Source organism: Natrix helvetica (assembly GCF_964273705.1).
Source record: "Natrix helvetica genome assembly, chromosome: 1".
Classification (NCBI taxonomy): Eukaryota; Metazoa; Chordata; class Lepidosauria; order Squamata; family Natricidae; genus Natrix; species Natrix helvetica.
In genome coordinates this window covers 327,969,746-327,993,288 of record NC_138548.1, presented here as the reverse complement: position 1 = coordinate 327,993,288, position 23,543 = coordinate 327,969,746, and the positions used below count along the sequence as shown (strand labels likewise).

General features: G+C 38.8%; 1 protein-coding gene across 13 annotated transcripts in view; it reads right to left on the bottom strand.

Moving 5' to 3' along the window:
• Positions 1-23,543, bottom strand: part of FOXP1 (forkhead box P1) — a 657,906-nt gene that overhangs the window by 228,580 nt on the left and 405,783 nt on the right. For all 13 annotated transcript variants that reach the window (XM_081937955.1, XM_081937944.1, XM_081937964.1 and 10 more), the window contains one exon: positions 20,694-20,875. In XM_081937955.1, the coding sequence (XP_081794081.1) occupies positions 20,694-20,864 (171 nt within the window). In that variant the 5' untranslated portion in view covers positions 20,865-20,875. The remainder of the gene's footprint in view (positions 1-20,693; positions 20,876-23,543) is intronic.

Genomic DNA, 23,543 nt, shown 5'->3' with positions numbered 1-23,543 from the left:
AGCATCCCAAGTTTTGCTTCTCTGCAATGTTTGAAGAGAGTCATTTATTTTGAGAAATAATTAATTTTGTTTATAACATTACTTTTGAAATCCCATGTATGCATTAATTTTTAATTTGGTTAGGAACTGCCAAAACTAAATCTGGGGAAGTTGCAACGTATTTTTTAAATATACCGAAGCACTACAGAATAAAACAAGTTGGGATATGGTAATTGTGTACAAAAGTGTACCCAAAAAGGTGCTCCAAGCAACTTAATCCAATGCGTTGGACAAACAACAAACAACAACCAATCAACTGGGTAAATGCTGGATTTTTGGGGGGAGGGGGGATCTTATCCCAAAAGGCAGGTGCCAGAAGGCATGCTTCCTCTGTCCCCAGAGATGGCACTATTTAATGGAAGGAACCTGAAGTGTGCCAACTCTGCCAGCATATACAAGTTGGGTACAAACCATGCGAAATAGGCTGTTCCTCAAATGGCCTGGCCCTATGCCACGTAGGGTTTTATAGATGATGAGGAGCATCTGGAATCAAATCTGGAACACAACCTTTCCATTTAGGAAAACGATCCTCGTGTCAGCTTTTTTTAAGAACAAATTTTCTTTGCTGAAAAAAATGTACCGTATTTTTCGGAGTATAAGACGCACCTTTCTTCCTCAAAAAAGAGGCTGAAAATCTGGGTGCGTCTTATACATTGAATACAGCATTTTTTCCACTCGAAGCCCCCCCCCCCTTCACAAAAATGGCCATGCATAGCCTTATGGAGGCTTTCAAAGAGCTCCTGGGGGCTGGGGAGGGCAGAAATGAGCAACAAAGTCTTAAGGTTTGTCAGCAATTTCCTTCTCCAGCACATGGATAAATACACCTGGAAACATCTACCTACCTACCTACTCTCTCTCTCCCTACCTATCTACTGTATTTATCTCTCTCTTTCTATTTCTCTCTCCTATCCCTCTACCTACCTACCTACCTACCTACCTACCTACCTACCTACACACTCTGTCTCTCCCTACCTACCTACTGTATTTCTCTCTCTCTCTATCCCTCTACCTCCCTACCAACTCTCTCTCTCTCCCTACCTATCTACTGTATTTCTCTCTCTCTCTTTCTATTTCTCTCTCTCTATCCCCCTATCTACCTACCTACCTACACATTCTGTCTCTCCCTACCTACCTACTGTATTTCTCTCTCTCTCTCCCTTTATCTATCTACCTACCTACCTACTCTCTCTACCTACCTACCTACCTATTTACCTAGTGCATTTCTCTTTCTTTCTCTCCCTCTCTATCCCTCTATCTACCTACCTACTTAATTCGCCTCTTCAAAACCTTGGTGCGTCTTATACTCCGAAAAATGTGGTAAGTTACCAACACAGTGTTTTGAACAGATACTGAGAGATAAATGTGTGCAGTGCTATAATGGAGCTCATAATTCCTTGACACCAGAAGAACCAAGAAACACATTGATAAGGAAAATGATTCTGGAATTGCTCTGGGAACATTAAATTGCAAGACAGAAATATCACATTCAACTATATTATTATCAAATATTATTATAGCTCTGGGCTCTTTTTGGTCATGTAGGACCATAGAAAGAAGACCATAAAAATACTAAAGTACATATAATGGAACTTATGTTTGGGATTTGTGCGTCTGAATGCACACATCTTCTATTGGTTGAAAAAAATACTTTCAAATCTTATGCTCTGTCATCTCTTGTGAAATCGTAAGAAAATATCAATTATATAAAATGAGTACTTCATTACTAGTCAAATCTCTAGATCATGATGCATAATAAGTGAAAAAATAGAATAAAGAGCAATTCCAAAGGAGATCTGAGAAGCCATGTGATAAGGTGGCAGGAATACAAATTTTCTTCTAATTTCCTGCTATGTTTTGATGAAGCAGCTTTAAGCAGTGTTCTTATTTTGTACAGAATCCAAAGATCTAAGTGGAGAGAATTTTGAGAACAAGTTTGGCTAAACTTTTAGGAACCAGGATTTTGTAGCATTGTGCTAATGAAAGTTTTACCATTTTTCAGTTTTGTGGGAATTATATATGCTATTTCTCTTTGTGTGTGTGTTTGTGTGTGTGTGTGTGTGTACACATAGACACACAAAACAGACTGTTTTTACTGAAACCTAGTTGCAAAGTAACAAATATAGATGTCTGATACAAACAACAGAAAAGCAAAAATGATGAAATGTGCACTCTTTCAAGAAAACCACTGACTTTTTGTACTGATATACTGACATGAGATATAGGTTGTTTGGTCTCATCACAATGCACTTTCGTTATTTGCTCTTCCGTACCCCACCCATCCTCAAATACTTATGATGACAGAGTTTGCGGTGGCTGCCTCGAGGTTGTTTTAGTTAGAGACTGACAAAAAATAGAGCCTCATCTGCAAACAGTGCATAAAGGAATTGGGACAAAATTCAAAGAAGTACACATAACATGGAAGGAATGAGTGTTTTTTCTCTGAATTGCAACTCAGTGTAGCAACCCATTTGAAGACTTAAGCAAGCCAGCCAGCTTAAAGCATGTATGTTGAAATTAGTTATTTCATATTTTTCTCTGAAGTGTTCACTCAATGCACTCCTAAGCAACAGAAAGGTTAACAAGTATACTTGATTTTGCCCATGGAGTAATAATGAAACTTACAAACTTTAATGAAGGAATAGACTCATAGGTAGTAGTGCATTGTCAAAGCAGCCTCCTTATTGTTAATAGTGACACCAGGAAGGCAATTTTATTGACATCATACAGATGATTGGAAAATAAAATGCTATAAATAATTTTATTTGAAGGCATGCCTTGAAGCCATATTAAAATAGTTTTATCAGCTGCTCCATGCTTTTACACTTAATATTCAAAGTAAGGAAGAGAAGAAAAACCAAAGGTACAAGTATAATTTAGGCAAAATCTGGCTCAAAAAAAGGAACTATGAGATAGACCTTGGAGTCCTAGGACAATCACTAAAACAGAGCCAGCAGTGTGCAGCAGCAGCCAAAAAAATCTAATATAATGCTTGGTTGTATAAACAGAGGCATAGAATCAAAACCACATGTAATATTAGTATTTATAAATCCTTAGTAAGACCACGCCTAGAATACTGTATCCAGTTTTGGAAACCACATTTAAAAAAAAATATTGAGACTGGGAAAAATACAAAGAAGAGCAACTAAGTTTATTAGGGGCTGGAGATAACAACATGTGAAGAATAGTTGCAGGAATTGGTTATGGTCAGTCTAGAGAAAAGTACTGCGGGTGACATGATAGCAGTATTCCCGTATTTGGGGGACTGCCACAAAGAAGAGGAGGTCAACTTATTTTCCAAAGCACCAGAAAGCAAGACAAGAAACAATGGATGGAAATTAATCAAGGAGACAAGCAACCTGGAATTAAAGAGAAACTTTCTAATAGTGAGGACAATTAACCAGTGGAGCAGCTTTCCGTCAGAAGTTGTAGGTGTTTCATCACTGTAGGTTTTAAAGAAAAGATAGATGGATAGCCATCTATCTGAAATGGTATAGGGTCTCCTTCTTCAGCAGGGGATTAGACCTGAAGACTGTTAAGGTCCCATCCAGCTCTAATTTGATTGATTGATTGATTGATTTACGGTCCTTACTTCTAAAAAAAAGGTGTGCTGCATAGCTCCAATGATCACAAAGTCATCTATCAACAATGGGGCAATACCTTGAATTCTACTCTCACCGTGTTCTTGTTTCATCCCTGACAATCACCAATGGCGCCAAAGAAGAAATATATCCACTACAATTCTAAACATAGAAGGTGCTTTAAATCAATAATGAGTAATTTTATTCTCTCAATTTTTTGCCATTATTGCTCTGCTGAAACTTCAAACAAATAATATCTGTTAGATATTTGTTCTAACTACAGTGGTTTCCACCAAGCTCCTCTGTTCCGGTGGGAACAGAGGTTTAATCCTATTGGTCTTAGGGTCTGACAGCTCCCTATAAAAGGGCTGCTGTCAGACTCAACCTTCGCTGGATTGTTCTCACTTGTTGTACTTAATAAAGAGCTGTTGTTACCGTTAAGCCTGTGTGTGCCTATCCATTATCCAATCTAACAATTTAAATGTTTCTAATTTCAGTAGCATGCTTCTCTGTAGTTAAGCAGGTAGAAAACCTCTTTAACTTTACTCCTCTGTTTCTTTCAAGAACATTTAAGTCACATAGAAGAATATATTTTTGAAGAACTGAAATTACTCCAGGAAAGCATATTTTGTAGGGTCAGTTCAAAGTAGAAAAGGTCCCCCTTCGCAGCAAATCTCTATCTCCTGATATGTATGTCCCAAATCCTTATGTACATTCTGTTCACAAATTTATACTTTTCACTTGCCTTTCATTTACAAGTATATGTGCCATTCCAATGCTGACACATTCCCACACAGTGAAATGGCTTTTAAAAAATCTCTCCACTCACATCAGTGGAGAGTACTATTAAGCTTGATTGGAGTCTTCGGAAAAGCTTTTCAAGGAAAAATTGTCCCACTGCTAAGGGGGAGGTTGGCCTTTCTCTCCACAACACTGACACACATCAAACATGCTTCTCGCACAGCTAGGCTGTAATTAGGCTGCCTTAAATGACCTCTAGGCAGAAAAATGGGATAAAAACAAAATAAATAATAAATAAAGTAGACTCCAACTACTGTACATCAAGAGAAGCTATTTACAATTCTTATGGTGATCGTAAGTGAGAAGTGGTCCCTATCATTAATTTCAACTACTTTTCTAGGTCCAGAGAGACAGAAATTAGAGGAGAATATTGAAGACCAAATCCCCACCCCTCAATTAAACCTGATTGAAATACTGGTAATGCTGACATCAACAGATTAAAATATATCTTGCTAGCTGTTTGCATTCCGTTTCTTTTCAATACTGTGTTTTAATTGTTTTTCATGATTGTTCACTGACTGGGCAGTGGAACACCGAGATGGGCAGTTATACACACTGAACAAATGAATGAATGAATAAATTCTACACTAGGGCAGGGAAAACCTTTCTTACCAGATGCAAGGAACACCAGCAGTGTTAAATAAATATCTGCATAGGAAAGGTACAGATGTGTGTATGGGTGTGTACATTCCTTATCTAATTGCCAATGCACAAATTAAAAAATTATTGACTTGATTTTTATAGCCGCCCATCTCATGTATAAGTCTCTGGGTGGCTTACAATAAAATAGTTAAAATACGCAGTATAAAAATAAAAACACAGCAGCTGAGAGTCATAAAAATAACCCTCCTCCAAGCTAAGATAAAAGCTGAATCACACCCTCCAGGCCCTAGTCTTGAAGCCCTGCAAAAAGGCATCAGGATTGGGGCTGATATATTATCTCAGATGGAATGATGTCCTCCAGGGCCGGAGCCATGGCAGAAAAGCCTGTCCTCCTGGTTGTGTGAGCCGATGCTCCTTAGCTACTGGGATCCAGAATATGTCTCTCCTGCCAGACCAGAAAATGTTAACAAAATATTCAATGGAAATCAGTTGTACTTTAGAAAATTTGTAGTTATCAATTATCCCCTTCCACATTGATTACAGGACAGGACATAGGTCACATCATTCTGTGCTTTTTTGCCTGTTCAAATTTGTTGATGTTGATAGGAATTGTACCATCAAATAACTTTTTTTCTTCTTGCCTTGCTTCAAAATTCCTAACCTTAAGGGGAAGATTTAATAGAAGGAGACAGTGACATCTTTCGACTTACCGTATATACTTGAGTATAAGCCGAATTTTTCAGCCCACTTTTTGGGCTGAAAAATCCACTTCGGCTTATACTCCAGTGAACAAAAAAAAGGAGGGAAGCTTCTGCAAAGGCGAGTGACAACAAGTCTCCCAGGCTTTAATTTGCCGAGCTGTGCGCACGCGCCTGTTTTCCACGGCGTGGAGCAGCGGCGAGATTCTGGGCAGCGAGCGATGATTCCGGGGGCCATCAGGGGGGGGCAGGGTCCCCCCTCGCATTCCTCATCTTCCCGGATGGCCCCTGGAATCATCGCTCGCCGCGCAGAATCTCGCCGCTGCTCCACGCCGTGGAAAACAGGCGTGTGCGCACAGCTCGGCATTCATCTCAATTCAGGCAAAACAGGCTGCCTTCTGAGAATAAAAGCAAAGCGGGGAAAGTGCGAAGAGCCTGAGCTCCCGCACGCAGGACAAAAGCTGCCTGGCCCCCAGCGTCGATCCACACTCGCCTTTCCTTCAGACCTCCTGCTCGGCAAATTAAAGCCTGGGAGACTTGTTGTCACTCGCCTTTGCTTCCCTCCGAAGCGTTCTGAGGGAGGGCTGTAAACTTCCCTGGAACACTCAACAAGGTGACCACAGTGTTTGTGTGTGTGTGTGAATGAGACAGACAGACAGAGAGAGGAACAGAGAGAGGGAGTGAGGGAGGGAATCAGAGAGAGACTGACACACACACACACAATTAAATCAATTTTATTGTTATCTACCTGTATTTTTATTTTTGAAATTTACCGTGAGCTGCTGCATTTCCCAGCCTCGGCTTATAGTCGAGTCAATAACTTTTTCCAGTTTTTTGGGGTAAAATTAGGGGTCTCGGCTTATACTCGAGTCGGCTTATACTCAAGTATATACGGTAACTTAAAATTAGTAACTCTTAATCGAAAGATGAAATCATTGCATACAAACTAAATAGGATAATATTTAATGGTCACCAAAGGATGCAATATACGTCTTTCAGAAGTTAGAAAATGTTGTGCATCCATGCACACATACCAACCAACCACAGAATTTACTAAGATGTCTTAAGTAGATTTGAAGTGTATCTATTATTTTTTCCCAGCAGTTTAATAATAAAAACTGGAAGCTAGACCCATATGCACACTTATCATGAAATCCAAGGAGAAGTTATTATTCATGCAAGAGACAAATTACTATCCTATTTTACTACCTGATGTTTTCTCTTTTTGTTTCTAAAACTGCAGGTTGATTATTTATTTTAAAATTACCTACTTGTAATCATTAAAAACAAATCTCATTCCCAAGGCTGGTTGGAAGTCAAAGTCTTCCAGGCAGTAATTGCAGTTCAGTAAACACAATCATAGATGCAAAAACTATGTTCCTAGACAGCCAATTATTTCAATATTATGTAGCTTCATTTGGAAAATTGCACCTGAAGGGATAGGATACATTTTACTTTTAAAGGAAAGACAAAAACAATCAAAATCTACGGGAAAATGTTAAATTTTAAAGGATCATATGAACAGAGAACGGAGATCATTAACAAATCTTACATTTTGAAGTTCCAAATAAAATGGTGAAGATATGTTTATTCTATGCCATGTTTCCCTTAAACTATTCTTCCCACCCACACCACTCCCTAGTCATCTTAATCAAATACAGATTTAAATAGGCAGCCTAATACAAGCTAAATTGGTATAGATAGATAGATAGAGAGAAAGCGCAAGTCCTTGACTTACAACATTTTGTTTAGTGACCCTTCAAAGTTATAATATTACTGAAAAAAGTGACTTATAACAGTTTTTCACATTTACGACCATTGTCACCATCATCGTGTAATCAAAATTCAGATGCTGGGCAACTGACTCATATTTATGACTCTTGCAGTGTTTTGGGGTCATGTGATCCTCTTTTGCGAATTTCTGACAAGCAAAGGCAATGAGGAAGCCAGATTCAATTAACAACTGTGTTACTAACTTAACAACTGCAGTGATTCATTTAATAACTGTGGCAAGAAAGGTCGTAAAATGAGGCCAAACTCACTTGACAAATGTTTCACATAACAACAGAAATTTTAGGCTCAATTGTGGTCATAAGTCAAGACTACTTATACCTGAATGCATTTTATGCAATTTAAGAGTATTTTGATTTATATCAACTGAACTACAAAGTGTAACAGATGTTGGCCTTTGCAAAATTCTCAAATGCTGATCGCATCCAAAAGATACCTAGATGAGAAGATCTACACTGGACACATCCACCCTATAATGCAATTAGACAGCAGACATTCTGCTTCTGCTTTTATAATTTTACAACTAGCCTGGTTGATGGCCGGTATAACTTTCAGCAAGGAATCATTTTCACTTTTCTCTGTGATTATGTACTTCCATTTACTTGTCTTGAATACTCCCCAGTTTTGGACTAATTTCCCCCAGACCAATACAGCATTTTAAAAATCTTTATCATCGGTATCCTCTACCCATGTAAAGTTTTGGTAAAACAGTTGAAAAAGTTTCATCTTTCCTTAAAATATATTGTTCTGGCCACCTGATGAGGCTGGCTGCCCTTTTCTTCAACTTACTGAAGAACTTCACAATGCCCAATTTAAATTTATTTATTTATCATAACTACATGCAGTCTGTTCAATATGATCACATCTGTTAATATTCTGTCACATCATTCCTAAATTCAAGTCAATGGGGATTAACTTAACAACCGTGTTACTAACTTAACTGCAGTGATTCACTTAACAACTATGGCAGGAAAGGGCGTAAATGGAACAGAATTCGTTTAATAAATCTCTCCCTTAGTAACAGAAATGTTGGGCTTAATTGTGGTATTAAATCGAGGACTGCCTATATTTCTATCGTATCAATATCATTCCTGTATGTACTGAGCAGCGTTGGGATTCAAAGGTTTTTACTATCGGGCGTGGTTTGGTGGGTGTGGCAGGGGAAGGATACTGTAAAATCTCCATTCCCACCCCCCTCCAGGAGAAGGTTACTGCAAAATTCCCATTCCCTCCGGATCAGCAGGGACTCGGGAGACAGAGAACTGATGGGGGCAAACCAGTCAGAGGTGGTATTTACTGGTTCTCTGAACTACTCAAAATTTCTGCTACTAGTTCTCCAGAACTGGTCAGAACCTGCTGAATACCACCTCTGGTACTGAGGCTTTTTGAGGATTAAGCTCAGGATTTCTTATCTGTGATCGGTTTCTGAACCTACAATTTTAAGGTACAATCATTTAGGTTATCAAAAACATTATCCTTTGCAGTATATGCTTACATAATCTATATAAAGAAAATTAGGTCTATTTTAATACTTTCCCTTGATTTGATTTTCTAACTCAAAAACAGCTTGAACCTATCACTCAGGTAGATGATAACATGTTCTAAATTGCTTCTGGGATACAGTCTTGTCATCTATTCCCAGTCAGCGAAGAAACTATATTCTTCAAGGCTAATAAACAAACATGCCTTCTTTGAAAACACCAATGTTTTTCCTTTGTTCTTCAGACAAAATCTGTTTCAAAAAGGGATACAGATTCATTCTTAATGTTTCCTCAAAGGACATAAACATTTATTTTAAACCAAAGTCTTTCAATTCTCCTCTCTTACATAGAAAATGCTACAGTTATTAATATACACTTTAAATCAATCTGGCTGCCATATATACATACATGCAAGCATACATATTTTAGTTGCCTTTGGATTGTTTTATTTATCTTAGAAGAATCTAAATTAAAGTACCCTCAATAGATGGAATAAATTTAGCTTCTGCTTAAACGTTACTACATGAAGAGAATCACCACCTTTGATTATTTATTGCACTATCAATATAGCTAGTACTATTAATACTAACTAAAACATTTCCTTGCTTTTTAAACTTTCAACAAGAATAGATCAAGGATTGACCTTTTTCTGCATGACATTCATTCATGTCCTAGAAATACGTTCTCATCTTCCTCCTTTGTCACCTTCTAAACACATTCCCAAATTCACAAGACTTAACTTCCAATCCATTCACTATTCTTTACACTTGCCCCCCCTCCCAATCTATCTTAAAATGTGTTATCCAAAATTAGACTACAACACTGAAATAGGAACTGACAAATGCAAAATAAAGTGAAAATATTGTTTCCATTGATTTGGAAACAATACCAAAATTGATGCAGCTTAAAATTGTACGTGGATTTTTTGGAAATAATATCATACCAGTAATTCATATTCTGCTTATGGTCAAGCACAATTCAAGCATTCCTCTTGCTTAATGAATCTGAAATAATTTTCTGACATTACTTGCTCATACTGATACCTCAACACACTCAACAAGTAGTATTTCAGGAAAATTTCTTCTGACAACTTTTCTGAACATGAATGTTGACTCTATCTCAATACCACCCATGAGGATCTCTACCTATATAATAGCAACTGTTTTGTACCAAATTACAAGTTACTATTTATATATTTATATTTTGTTGTTTCTTGACCACTCATCTCTCTCAAGGAGGGATTCTAGGCCCGTGATAGCGAACCTACGGCACGCGTGCCAAAAGTGGCACGCAGAGCCATCTCTCAGGGCACTCGAGCCATCACCCATTGCTCTTCTAGGTTCCGGCGCACCAGCCAGCTGGTCTTCACACGTGCAGGAATGGCGGAAACCGGAAGAGCAGCTGTCCGATGCGAATGCGCACACCGGGCAGCAGCTCTTCCGGTTTCTGGCGTGCATGCATGCATGAATACCAGCTGGCCGGTGCGCATGTTTGTGCTGAACCACTGGAAGATCATCTTCCCAGCAGGCAGCTGCTCTTCCGGTTTCTGGTGCATGCATGCACGCAGGCCAGCTGGTCTTTGCTTGTGCATTCGTGCCAGAAACTGAAAGACCAGGTGGCCGGCACGCATACCAATGTTCCCTCTAATTTTTTTTCAATGTGAGCAGAAAAGTATAGTGTTTTGAGCGGCACATTTTCATGCCTGAGCACCTGATTTTTTTCCACAGATGTCACCTAAGACAACAACGAAATCAGTATTATTTGAAACTCAAAGTTATGTTTCTTCAAGGTACCCACTTAATTAAAAGTGTTATATAATATCAATATCACTTAACAATGCTCCTGCTTAGCAACCAAAATGTTGGTTCAGGAACTCTGCCATTGAAGCGTGCAAGTCTTAAAGCTGTCAAGTCACAAGACACTTGCACCCCCAAACCTTTAGAAAAAAATGCAGGGGTCTTCAAACCTGACAGCTTTAAGACTTGTGGACTTCAACTCCCAGAATTCCTCCTCCAGTCATGTTGCAGCGACGTCATCTGCATGGATCTGCTCCATCTTTGATTTCTTCATCGTGGGCAGGGCTGCCGCCACCAGAATAACTGCTACCACCTCCTCCTCCTCCAACAGCACCACCACATTTGCTGCCCGGCGCTGCGGCTGAGGTGAAGCCAGCAAAGCTCCCGCTGGTGCCCCCACCCGTGGCAGCAACACCTCCCCCTCCGCTCGGAGCACCTGAGCTCAGCCCCGCGTTACCCCTGCCCCCTCCTCCTCCGCCGTGCCTTTGAGGAGCCATGAGGCCATTTTTCCCCTGCTCCCACCCCCCCCGCCGCCTTCCTACTGGCTCTCGCAGCCTCATGGCTCCTCAAAAGCACGGCAGAGGAGGAGGGGGCATGGGTGACGCGGGGCTCAGCTCAGGTGCTCTGAGTGGAGGGGGAGGCGCTGCTGCCTTGCGTGGGGATGCCGGCTGGAGCTTTGGCCTCAGCTGCAGCGCCGGGCGGCAAACCCGGCAGTGCTGTTAGAGGAGTTGGCAGCAGTTATTCCGGTGGCGGCGGGGGCTTTGGGGCTTCACAACTACCATCAGTCGCCCCGTACTCATCAAAACAAGTCCGGGGAGGTCCTTTGCGGGCGGCCAGTTCTAGCCGCCTGCAAAGGACCTCCCCAGTTTTCGGAGCCTGTGGGAGTAGAAATCACTGGGCGGCAGTTGCAAACTGCTGCGCGGTGTTTTCTTGCCACGTGCGCGGCCGCGCAGCCGCGCACCTTAGAGGGAACATTGACGCATACACGCTCCCATTTCGGCACTCGGTGCTGAAAAGGTTCGCCAACACTGCTCTAGGCAGTGTACAGTATAAATATAGTCTGTACATAGAATATAAAGTTTGAGGGGGCCCTTGGAGCTCTCTGAACTTGGTTGTTTTCTTGCAGTCATTCCATTACCCATGCTAGCTAACATCATCAGTGCTAGGAAACAACCAAGGTCAGAGAAATCCAAGGATCTCTCATTTCAACCCTGAGCTACAAATATTTTCCTCTACTGGTTCTATACAGCAGTAATGGCTAACCTTTTTGCTGTAATTACATTGCTGTACATTATTTGCCATAATGTAGAGCGCATCCTCACAAGCACATGCACGCACACACCGCACTATTCGCCACCAAGCTAAACTTGGTATTTCCTCCAGGGGGGGGGGCGCTGGTGGAGGCCGTTTTCACCGTCATCACTCCAGGAAAGCCTCCGGAGCCTGGGGAGGGCAAAAAGCAGGCCCAACAGGCCAACCAGAAGTTCAGAAAGCTGGAGCTGACAGCTCGTGTGCCGGCAGAGATGGCTCCGTGTGCCGCCTATGGCACTCGTGCCATAGATTCCCCATCACGGCTTTGGAGTTTGTACATCACAAAACTCTGTCCATACTTCTAATTAATGAAATCACACAAAAATCACACAAGAATCTTAGCCTCTAGAGGTATTTCTCTTCATCTTGTAAGACTATATCCTATTTAAGGAATATTTCCACATCTCTTTAGAATGGCCCTCTCTTCCCGCCTCTGCTATCTTTATTTATTTATTTGTTCAATCTTTTCAATTCAGTTCAGTGTTAGACATAAAACTTTCCCTCTCCTGACTCTGAAGCTTTGGTTTTGAAATCTGCTTTTCTCAGCTTCTCTTTTTAATGATTTTAGCCTCAAAAGATTTTTTTTTTCCAAGAGGGGTGGCTGCTCATTATACTGAACACACACTCAATTTTTGTCTAGCATTCAGAAAGTCAATTATATGATACTCAGCGCAATGCTCTAAATAATCCACAACCTCCTGCTGCCTTTTTAATCTTAATAACTTTTTAAAGAAAAAAGCACTATGATGATATTTACTTTAAAACGACGTTATTTATTAGCAGAAGGCAGGAAGTATTGATTTCCCTTGCCTTCTTATCCTCTTTCTCAACTTGCAGAGATGCCTAACTCTCTTGTGTTCAAATTTCTTTTTATCTTGTTGTTCTGGTCATAAGGGCTCCTTCTCATACTCAAAAGATATGGGCATCACCCTTTTCAGCTTTTATAGCTCCCACTAACGGCTGCTCATCCAATTAGATTAGAAAACCTCACGGAAAGTACAAAGGTGTTTGTGGTTCAGCTATTAAGCTACATCAGATTTCAGTTAGGGGAAATTTATATTAGCTGAATCCTCTGAGAATGGGACACCATTTAATGGTGGGGTTATAAACAGAATCCACCTAGAATACAAGAGGTTGTATCATTCTGATTGTGACTTGATGTGTATTTTCTAGTCTGACATTATGGGTTATGGGTCTGGTGTTGTTTTTTTTAACTGAACAAAATTCTGAATTTTTAAAGTAGTCTAAATTAAAATATATGACCCATCCTAAATTAAAAGCTAAGCCTACACTTGTTTGTAAAGCTTCCTCGTAGTATAAAACTAGGTTTTTTTGAAGTGCCTTTCCAAACTCGGTTTCATTCAAAGAGATTTGGCTGAAACTGACACATCCTAATCATTCAGACTTTTCTGCTGAAGGAAGAAATGTCAACAAAAAATGTTAAATTTATGTAGCATTTTCTTCCCTGGGAGTTATTTCCTGAAGTATACATTTCTAAAGATTATTTTTTAGAGATGTAACTTCTTTTTGCGAAGCTTCTATTTCAACTTCAGAGAATGACTATCATGGTGAAATGCTGAATTAAGTAAACAAGTTAATGATATACATTCTCAAGTAGAGGTAAGTTAAACATCCTTGTAAGGAGAAGTAAAACCTATAACATTTACTTCTCCTTGCAAGGGTGTTTAACTTACCTCTACATGAGAATGTGTATTTTATGTCTACATTTGAAATATTTCCTGGCAGGATCTTTATTCATTAAGTTTATACATCTTAACTTCTACAAGTAGCAAGAGTAGTAATGATAACAATAATACTATCAGTGTAACAATAATAATACTAATAATTATAACAACACTATTAGTAATAATTTATTTTTTAAAAAAAACAAGAAACAAAAGGGGGAAGAAACCCGTGTAATAAAAGTTGGGAATGACATTAAACTTAAAACTGAAGAGCAATATAAAAGTTAAGATCATTACAAGCTTGACTGAACATAACAGGCTTTATTGCACAGTCAACTGTACCTCCCTGAAAGGGAGTTCCACCATGTTATTAACTCTACATGGCAACAAATAATAGAAGTAGCTTATTTATTTGGCTTATGCTCAATAGAAGACTACAAAGTAGAAGCCCAAGTGGCTGCTGGAATCATCACGCTTAGCTGCAGCTTAGATGATTCTTGGACAATAACTAAGTGTTCTAAAGTATTCATCTCTATTCAAGTGGAAAGGGGGAACATGAATTCGGTGTCTAAAGTGCTAAAACATGTCTGAAACTCATTCTGGCAAGGCAGCGGATCTCCTACATATGACTTCACAAAAGCAAACACCAAAATACTCATCATGGTTTTTTATGCAGCAGAGAGGCATCTTTTTCACATGCATCAGGCAATGAAATACAGTTGTCAAAAACAATTTATATTGTAATGTTGTCAGGAAACAGCAGTTTTACTTAACAGCCTTTCAGATTTATTAAATGGGTATTTTACATCAAGCATTCTGTTAGGTGACCTGAGAGCATATTCTGTGTATAGGGAGAAACAACTAAACAATATGCTCTGTGTGGTAGGCTTGCATTAGATTTTGAAAACAACTTTTTTAAAAAATTACAGAACGTTACAGCATTCAGAAGATCTGGAAACCACAACACCCAAAGCATGATGATATGGGGTCTGAGGCTTCTTTAGCTTTACTTTAAAAAACATAATAAAAATTCAGGTGTAGATGGCTATAATGCAAATATGTTACTTGATCTCCCAAGCCATGCATTGCCTAAAAAAAATGCTATGGTAAAACAAAAGAGAAGGCATATTTGCAAAATTGCAAATGGTTTTCATGAAATACAGACTGGGGGGGTGGGGGTGGATAAACACTTATGTGTTCATTTTTCTAATAAATTTTCGTAACTGGCATTTCATCACAGCTGTAAATTTTTGTTTCCAGCCTATATAGAAAACATATCTGGCAAGGACAGGATAAATCCCACAAGGTTTTTCTCTGAAACACAGTATTACTTCTACAGTAGCTACTAAACATTAACCTCTTGGGTCAATTGTTGAGTAAATTGAACAAGTTTTAAAATGATGGCTCAAGAGCAAAGGGTGTAAATGAGGAAGAACAACTGCATATGACTGCTTCAAAAATGAGGATGAGAGATAAGTATCATATCATAAGTGCGCAGACAGAAACAGATAATTGTAAACAAATGCGGGCAAAGAAAGTAAGGCGAAGTTTAGATTAAAAGGCAGAAAAAATGCGAAGTGATATTGAGGGAGATAAAAATTGTTTATCAAAAGAAGGATGAGGGGCTGAACAAAAAAAGTCTTGGAGTGAGTAGAATTAGAAATAAAAATGATTAACCTATCTTGATGAAACTTAAGCGATGGCATGTTGGAAGGAGTGTTTTGTTTATTTATTTTAAAGGGAGTCCTATTACAAACTGCAACACTACAAACTAATTGTAGAGACCATACGGAATGTCCATGAAAACAGGAAAAGAGCTGCCACCAAGGTTACCAAGTCAGATAAGCAAGACCAAGCCTGTTCCAGGCCTTGATTTACAATAGTTCATTTAGTGACCGTTCAAAGTTATGTCACAGAAGAAGTGACTTGCAATCATTTTCCACACTTACGGCCCTTACAGCATCCCCATGGTCAGCTGATCAAAATTCAAGCACTTGGCAACTGAACCATATTTATAGTGATTGCAGTATCCCCGGATCATGTAAATCACCTTTCTGACAAGCAAAGTCAATGGGGAAGCCAGATTCACTTAAGAACCATACTACAAACTTAACAAGTGTAGTGATTCACTTAAGACCTGGGGTAAAAAAGGTCATAAAATGGGACAACATTCACTTAACGAATGTTTCAGTTACCAACAGAAATTTGGGGCTCAATTGTGGTCATAAATCAAGAACTATCTGTAATATGAAATATCTTAGACAAACGTTCCTCAGTTCATACATAGATAAAGTGATGAGACGGGGAATGCACATTCAGACTTCAAAATTCAGTTACTACAGCTGTTACAGTGAAGGGCATTGATTTTTTTAGCCTGGCCTGAATCATGGGGATGAAAACAATAAAAACAATAAAATCATAACAGTTACAATAAACTCCCTGAACTTTGGAGCACATTCTCCAACACATCAATGTTCTGTATTACTGGGCTCCATCTTCCTTCTACCCCAAAGCTTTTTGGGAAAAAAAACCTCTTTCTAATGCATGGGTGTCAAACACGATTGCATCGTGTGATATCACGTGACTTATCGCGATGCTTTTTGCCTTTACAGAGCAGGGGTGGGTGTGGCCTAAATGTGATGCATTGGGCCAGTGGGCTGCCAGTTTGATACCCTTGTTCAGAGGTGGTATTCTGCCAGTTCTGACTGGTTCACCTGAACTGGTAGTGGAAATCGCGGGTGGCCTCGCCCGCCTGCCCCGGCTCTATGGCATCCCATTTAGGTCCTTTTTTTAGCCAAAGCGCATGCGTGGAAGGCTGAGACCATGTGCATGCTCACATTTACGAACCGGTAGGGAAGGTAAGTGAATACCATCCCTGCGCTTGTTCTAATGGGACAGAAGAGTAAGGCCTCGGGAGGATCCATAGGGCAGGGGCGGTTATGGACCTTCAACAACAGTTTAAAAAAGGGATCTGGAATGTGCCCATCCTATCTGATCTGCTGGAATGGGCAGAAAGCCTTAGGGAGATTTATAGGAAAACAATTACAATTTGTTAAAGAAGGAAGTGAAATAAATCTATAAATGTTTACAATCTAAGAAAAAATCAATGGAAAGGAAGTCACAAATGTCATAAAAATGCTAAAAAAATGTAGATGGTAGAATTGGAGCAATGTTAAAATATAGATTCTTGCTAGCAATAGCAATTAAGATTTATATACAGCTTCACAGGACTTTACAACCCCCTCTAAGCAGTTTACAGAGTCAGCATATTGCCCCCAACAATCTGGATCCTCATTTTACCCACCTTGAAAGGATGGGAAGGCTGAGTCAACCTCGAGCCTGGTGGGATTTGAACTGCCAAATTGCAGGCAGCCGGTAGTCAGCAGAAGTAGTTTGCAGCACTGCAGTTTAACCACTGTGCCACCAAGGCTACTTGTTCAATGTATGGTGAAGTCTCAATCTTGTGCCCAACGACTGGAAGAATGCTATTCGTATACTGTTCCCCACGTAAAGTGAAACATGGCAAGAGTGAGCAGAAAAACCTTTGAGGAATTAGTTTGTTAAATGTACCTCAGAAGTGGTAGAATTATGTCTGAAGTAATAAGAGAAGTAATGCTAAGCCAAAATTGGGAAGAGAAGTACAGTTTTATACCAAGTGTGTAGGCCAGATATTTCTCCTTCAGCAAATTAATAAGAAATGTGTAAAAATGAGGAAGAACTTTTCTTGCTTGTTCACTATTGGGAGGAAACATATGATACAGTAAATAGGCTTGAATTACAGGAGGTTTGGGACAAATGTGGAATTGAAGATTGGTTGCTGAATGTGATAAAAACCATATAGATAGTCCTCGACTTATAACAGTTTATTTAGTGACCGTTTGATGCACTGAAAAAAGGGAGTTATGACTGCTTTTCACACATAAAACCATTGGAGTATCCCCATGGTTATGTGATCAAATGCTTGTCAACTGGCTCATATTTATGAGGGTAGCAGTGTCCCAGGCTCATGTGATCATTAAGATCTTCTGGCAAGCAAAGTCAGTGGGGAAGCCAGATTCACTTGACAAATGTGTTACTAACTTAACAACTGCAGTGATTCACTTAACAACTGTGGTGAGAAAGGTCATAAAATAGGGCACAACTCACTTAACAACTGTCTTGCTTAGCCACAGAAATTTTCGTCTCAATTGTACTTGTAAGTCAAGGACTACCTATATAATAAAATTAAAACAAGCAGAACAATGAACTACATCCTTGGTGAATGATTTAATACTGAAAGGAGTAGGACAATGAGTGTGTGTTGTGGACAGTATGTGGTCTGCTGCATGAATATTTGCCAAAGTAAGTGAAAATGGCTAGGTGTAGTACTGAAGTTTTGTCCAGTTTGTTACTGGATGTGAGATATATCTGTGTCAGGCAATTGCGTACAATAGGAATGGGTATTTAAGAAGTGCGTGTGTGGTAAAATAAGAAAAGATTGGGTCAGGAATGGATGGGTTCTGGATGAACGTGAATACAAAAATGAGTAATCTAGTGTGAAAGAAGTGTATTGAACAGGTTGGTGATGTACAGAGAACAAATGAGGATCAAATCACAAAACAAATATACAAAGGGAGAGTGAATGGGTCAAGAGGGGGTGAACCAAGTAAGTCATGGATGGTTGGAACTGATGAGATTATGAAAAAGACAGAGTTGAGAAGTTTAAAGAATAAAAGACAATGTATGAAATGTGGTATATGGATGGAGTAGGAACAAAGATGGCTTGCCAAGATAAAAACAACAGCCAGTTTAGTCTTAAGTGGTTAAGCCACTAGGCTAGAAAATAAGAGACCATGAGTTCAAGTTTCACCTTAGCCACGAACGCCAGCTGGGTGACTTTGAGCCAGTCATGCTTTCTCAACCCAAACAAACCCTCTCACGGGGTTGTTGTTGTTGTGGGGAAAAGAGAGGGAAAAGAGAAAGATGTGTTGGATATGTTTGCTGCCTTGGGTTAGTTGTAAAAATAATACATTTTTTAAAGTACAAGATAGGTATCGATGCTGCTGCCAACTAGATTGTGTTATGTTTCCATTTTCTTCTTTTTCTTTCTTTTAATTGCTTTGGCTAACTATTTCTTATTCTCTTTTTTGTGCTTATAACATTGTTTATCCAAAAGGGAATAAGTAGGCTTTGTACTTTAATGTTGTAGAATGTTACATATAAGCAAAATAACACCAGGAAAAAAAAACGATGGGAAAATAACAAACTAGAATGGAGAGCTGTATAATTATATATGAGAGTTAGTTTATTTTAATCTCAAGCCTCTTAGAAAAAAAAGCTTTAGTGTCCTGAACAGTTCCAACATATTTTACTCTTCTAATTCTCTTCCAGTGCCCTAGATTAATCAAAGCTGTAACCCCTGTTGTCTTTGCAGTACAATTCAGAATGTGCCCCTGGCCAAGAATGACGGAAAAGTCAACAGGAATTAAATTTCAGTGCAACTGTTTACTCTACTGTGGCCTGCACTTATTGAAATGTTATACATGGTTTTGTGTGACTACTGCAGTAAGGAATTCAGCATGCTTGTGATATTTTTAATGACTGCATTCTCACCTAAAAAAAAAACTATGAGAAGAAAAAGACTGTACATTGAATTTAGTATCATGAAAATGTCAATCCCCTAAAATGTAGGGGATTTATGTTAAAGGTGTCGTCCGTCCATCCGTCCGTCCCCCAAACCAGGAAAAAAACACATTTTGTTATGCTTTTTTTTCTACCGTACAACAATCTGCTGACAAGATCATCATGCACAATAAAAAAAAAATGTTACAGCTGTCAAAGTCTTCAAGACTATTCCAAACTCCAGACCAAAGATTTTTTTATAAAGTAGAATTAAAATTCGCATCGTTTCAGAGATGTGGGATATGTAGCAATAAATGTAATTTAATTGTTGGATATCAATAAATACAAATGCTTTTACTCATGAGGGCTTAAAGTAGGCATCTTCTTGTACTCTTAGAGGAAACCACTTTCTTCATTAGAAAAGCAAAGAGGACCTGATTACCAATACAGAATGATTAGGGTTACAGCCTTTCATCCTTTCCGAGGTGGGTAAAACGAGGATCCAGAAACGATTTAGGCTATGAAGCACCGTGAAGCTATATATAAGTCTAAGTCAGTGGTGGGATTCAAAATTTTTTACTACCGATTCTGTGGACGTGGCTTGATGGGCGTGGCAGGGGAAGGATACTGCAAAATCTCCATCCCCTCCCGATCAGCTGGGACTCGGGAGGCAGAGAAAAGATGGGGGAAGGATCAGTCAGAGGTGGTATTTACCGGTTTCCCGAACTACTCAAAATTTCCACTACCGGTTCTCCAAAACTGGTCAGAACCTGCTGAATACCACCTCTGGTCTAAGTGCTATTGCAATTACACAATTAAAATTGCAATAATTTCCTTTTATTGTAATCAGTGCTACACTTTGGGGGGAAATAAGAGCACATCTGAAACACCTGGATTATGAATGAAGATTTGTGAAATTATAAATCATGCTATCTTACTTAAGCCTCAGTAATTTAGTGCAGGAGTCCTCAAACCTGAGTCACAGACGTGGCACATCGTAAACCAGGCCACGCAAATGAGCAAAGCCCCATCTGTGCAAGGAGTGCATGAAATCATGCCCTTTCTGGTCTGCGGAAAAACCTCTTTCCACGGAACTGGTCTCCGGCGGTTGGTGACCGCTGGTTTATTGTTTGTATTGGTACTGATTTGGGGTTCACTACTAAAGTGAAGAAATCTTTTTTAGTGTCATATCTACCAGCAAAATGCTGGTAGCGCAGGTGTTAATATTATACAGTTCGTTCTCTTTAAGGTTATTTTTTAGTTCTTCAGAATGTCAATCAATCAACATTGGTAGTATATTTTACAGTACCTGCTGTTGCTGAAGATGGGCAAGATCCGCAGCACCAATTTCCAACGAAGGTGTCTCTCCGTTTGGTCTTACTTCACGTAGGGTGCAATCTAGTAAGGAGTTGACAGTGCTTGCTCCATTCTGAAGGGCTGAACCGTTACTTTTTGTCTCAGTTCCAGATTCTTGCATCATGACTCAAAAACCTGGAATAATTTAATGGAAGAACGATGAGTGTTAATTATTCTTTGGAGTAAAGTGAGTTTATTTACATGTCATTAATCTGAAACATTTGGATTATTAATCTGCATTCAAGGATTTATGAATGACATAGTCTTGCTTGAGAAGAACTTCAGGAAGGTCTTTCATCAACCTTTGAGACAGGACTACTCTGTATTTACTATTAAATTAGAGAAAACTTCTTCAGCCCATTTCTAACAGTACATTAGTAGTGCAGGAGATGATATTATGTAATTCTTTCTTTTGCCTCCTTAATAATCGTTGAAACTCTTGACTATTAACTTGCACAGAAACATCTTACTACATCTGAAAACAGAGACTCTTGGGTGCTGGTGGGTCCCAATGAATGATCTTCTTAGATAACCACAATATAGCTACCCTTCCCTCAAGCAAGGGAAAGAGCCATAGTACATAGTATATGTTCCTTCAAGACCAGTAAAATGGAAGCAAGGGACCTCTGTAGAAGCAACCTCATGCAATCAGCAGGGGATCCACTGACAATGTTCAAGGTCTGGCGTATTCAAGAGATTTATGCACTCTTCTGTTGAAACACATTCCAGAATTTCCACATTACTCAAAAACACAAAATAGCTTATGATTTAAATTACTCCTTTTAATTCTAGACTCTTCACTTTCAGAGTACTGGATTTTTTAAAAAAGAAAATATATTCAAGTGTGCATACTGTTGCTCTCTTCACATTGGCTATCAAAATGTCCAGCTGGGGAAAAATACAAATGAGGAATTTTAGTAATAACAGTTGAACTATAGGTGAGTGCTCTTTTGGTAAGCAATCACAGGCCTCTTCCCACCCATCTCATCCAACGGTCAACAAAAACAGAACTGATAGTATTTGTTCTCCTAAGGTTACTCCATACAAGATGTGTGCCTGTATCACTGTAAAATCTTTACATAATGTAATGCAAGTTTCATTGAAAAGTGAATTCTGTAAAACCGGTTTTAATTTTTAAAAAAAGTTGGTAGAGGGCAAAAACTCTGAAATTGCTAGTAATTGTGGGTACAGGTAAAATACAGGTAAAAAGTAACATTCTACTCAAGTTGAAAGCTCTTTTCTTGACAATACATAAATGATTTGCCACTGTCTTTTTCTCATATATTTTGATTTCAAAATGTAGTCTACAACCCTGGATTTCTCCTATCCAGATATTAATGAAATCAGATAATACTTAACGTTTTGAGATAAGCCAAATTTGGCTAAGTGCTCTCATTGTTTTTACAAAAATAAATATGCTAGAGAATGAATAGGATGAAAAAGAAATAACTGATGTTTTTCTTTAAAATATTTCATGTCTTGGTTGTCAAAAAATAAGACGGAAAAATAATACAGAATGAATTATTTGAAAAATAATCTAGAATGGATTATTTTTTCATTGAAATATTTTGTCTGCCTTCCTGGCATAGGATTGCCCCATCAAACATATGTTTGGTTATGTTTTCTGAATATAATTATTGCAAAATTTTAAGTTCTGAACTATTGGTATAGTTATAATAAATATTTTTCAGGGAAGGTTGAAACAAAATTTGTGTCAAAGCAATGTCTCCTTTTTCATCTTCCTGAATGATTCACACTAACAGGTAAAACTAACTTTATTCCTTAACAGTTACATTAAGTTTGACCAAGTCAGGCACATATAAATTAATTTGGTTGATCAATCATTTATAACAAGCAGAATAAATGTCCTTAAATAAATTGCCCAATCATTTAAGAATGTTTAATTTGAACACAGATTTATGCAAAATATTTCTACTTCTATGAAAATAATGCAAAAACAAATGATTTAATAGCATGAGTTAGTAAAGGAATATTTAACCATCTCTGCCAGAAAAAAAGCCACCCAGAGTTGCTTTGGATAGTAAGATGGGCAGCATATAAATTTAATAATAAAATAAAAACATATATAACATATAAATCTGTTAGGATAAATTCATTTTAAAATAACTCTCATTTGGCTAACCAATGGGTAGTAGTCACAGTGTTAACCATGGTCAAGTCATTAATAGAAGATAATATTTGTAGCTCTGGACTGAACAACGGGGTTCTTTGTGCTCTCTGAGCTTGGTTATTTTCTTGCAGACACTTCATTACCCAACTAGGTAACAACATCAGTACTATAAGGGACCAATAATGTTACTTAATTGTTAATGAAACATCTGCTGAAAGACAACCAAGCACAGAGTGAACCAAGGACCCCACACATCATGTTATCTCTTCTCAGACAATTAGTTTCATTGAAGGTAGAGGGAGGTAGAAAGTGGTGAGTGTTCTGGAGACTAAAAAAATTCAAGATGGCAGCCACAACAACATAGTCCAACCCTTTTTGGATTCTCCCCTTCCCTTATTCTACTGCAAGGAGCAATTACTGAATGACAGCTAAGCATCAACTATTGGTTTGAACTGTCCCCACCCTATCACCAACTATCATCTTTCTCAGAGCTGCCTCCAATAGTAAAAAATGGCTTCAGTAATGAATAAGCTGCATTACCCTACATTCCCTGAACTCTCTAACCCTGCTAGGAAAGATCATTCATGTTATGAAGCCTTTGCATACAATTAGGGTTATGTTAGCAAGTCACTAAAGAAAAAAGGTGACTCACCTATTTATCTTATGTTGTCA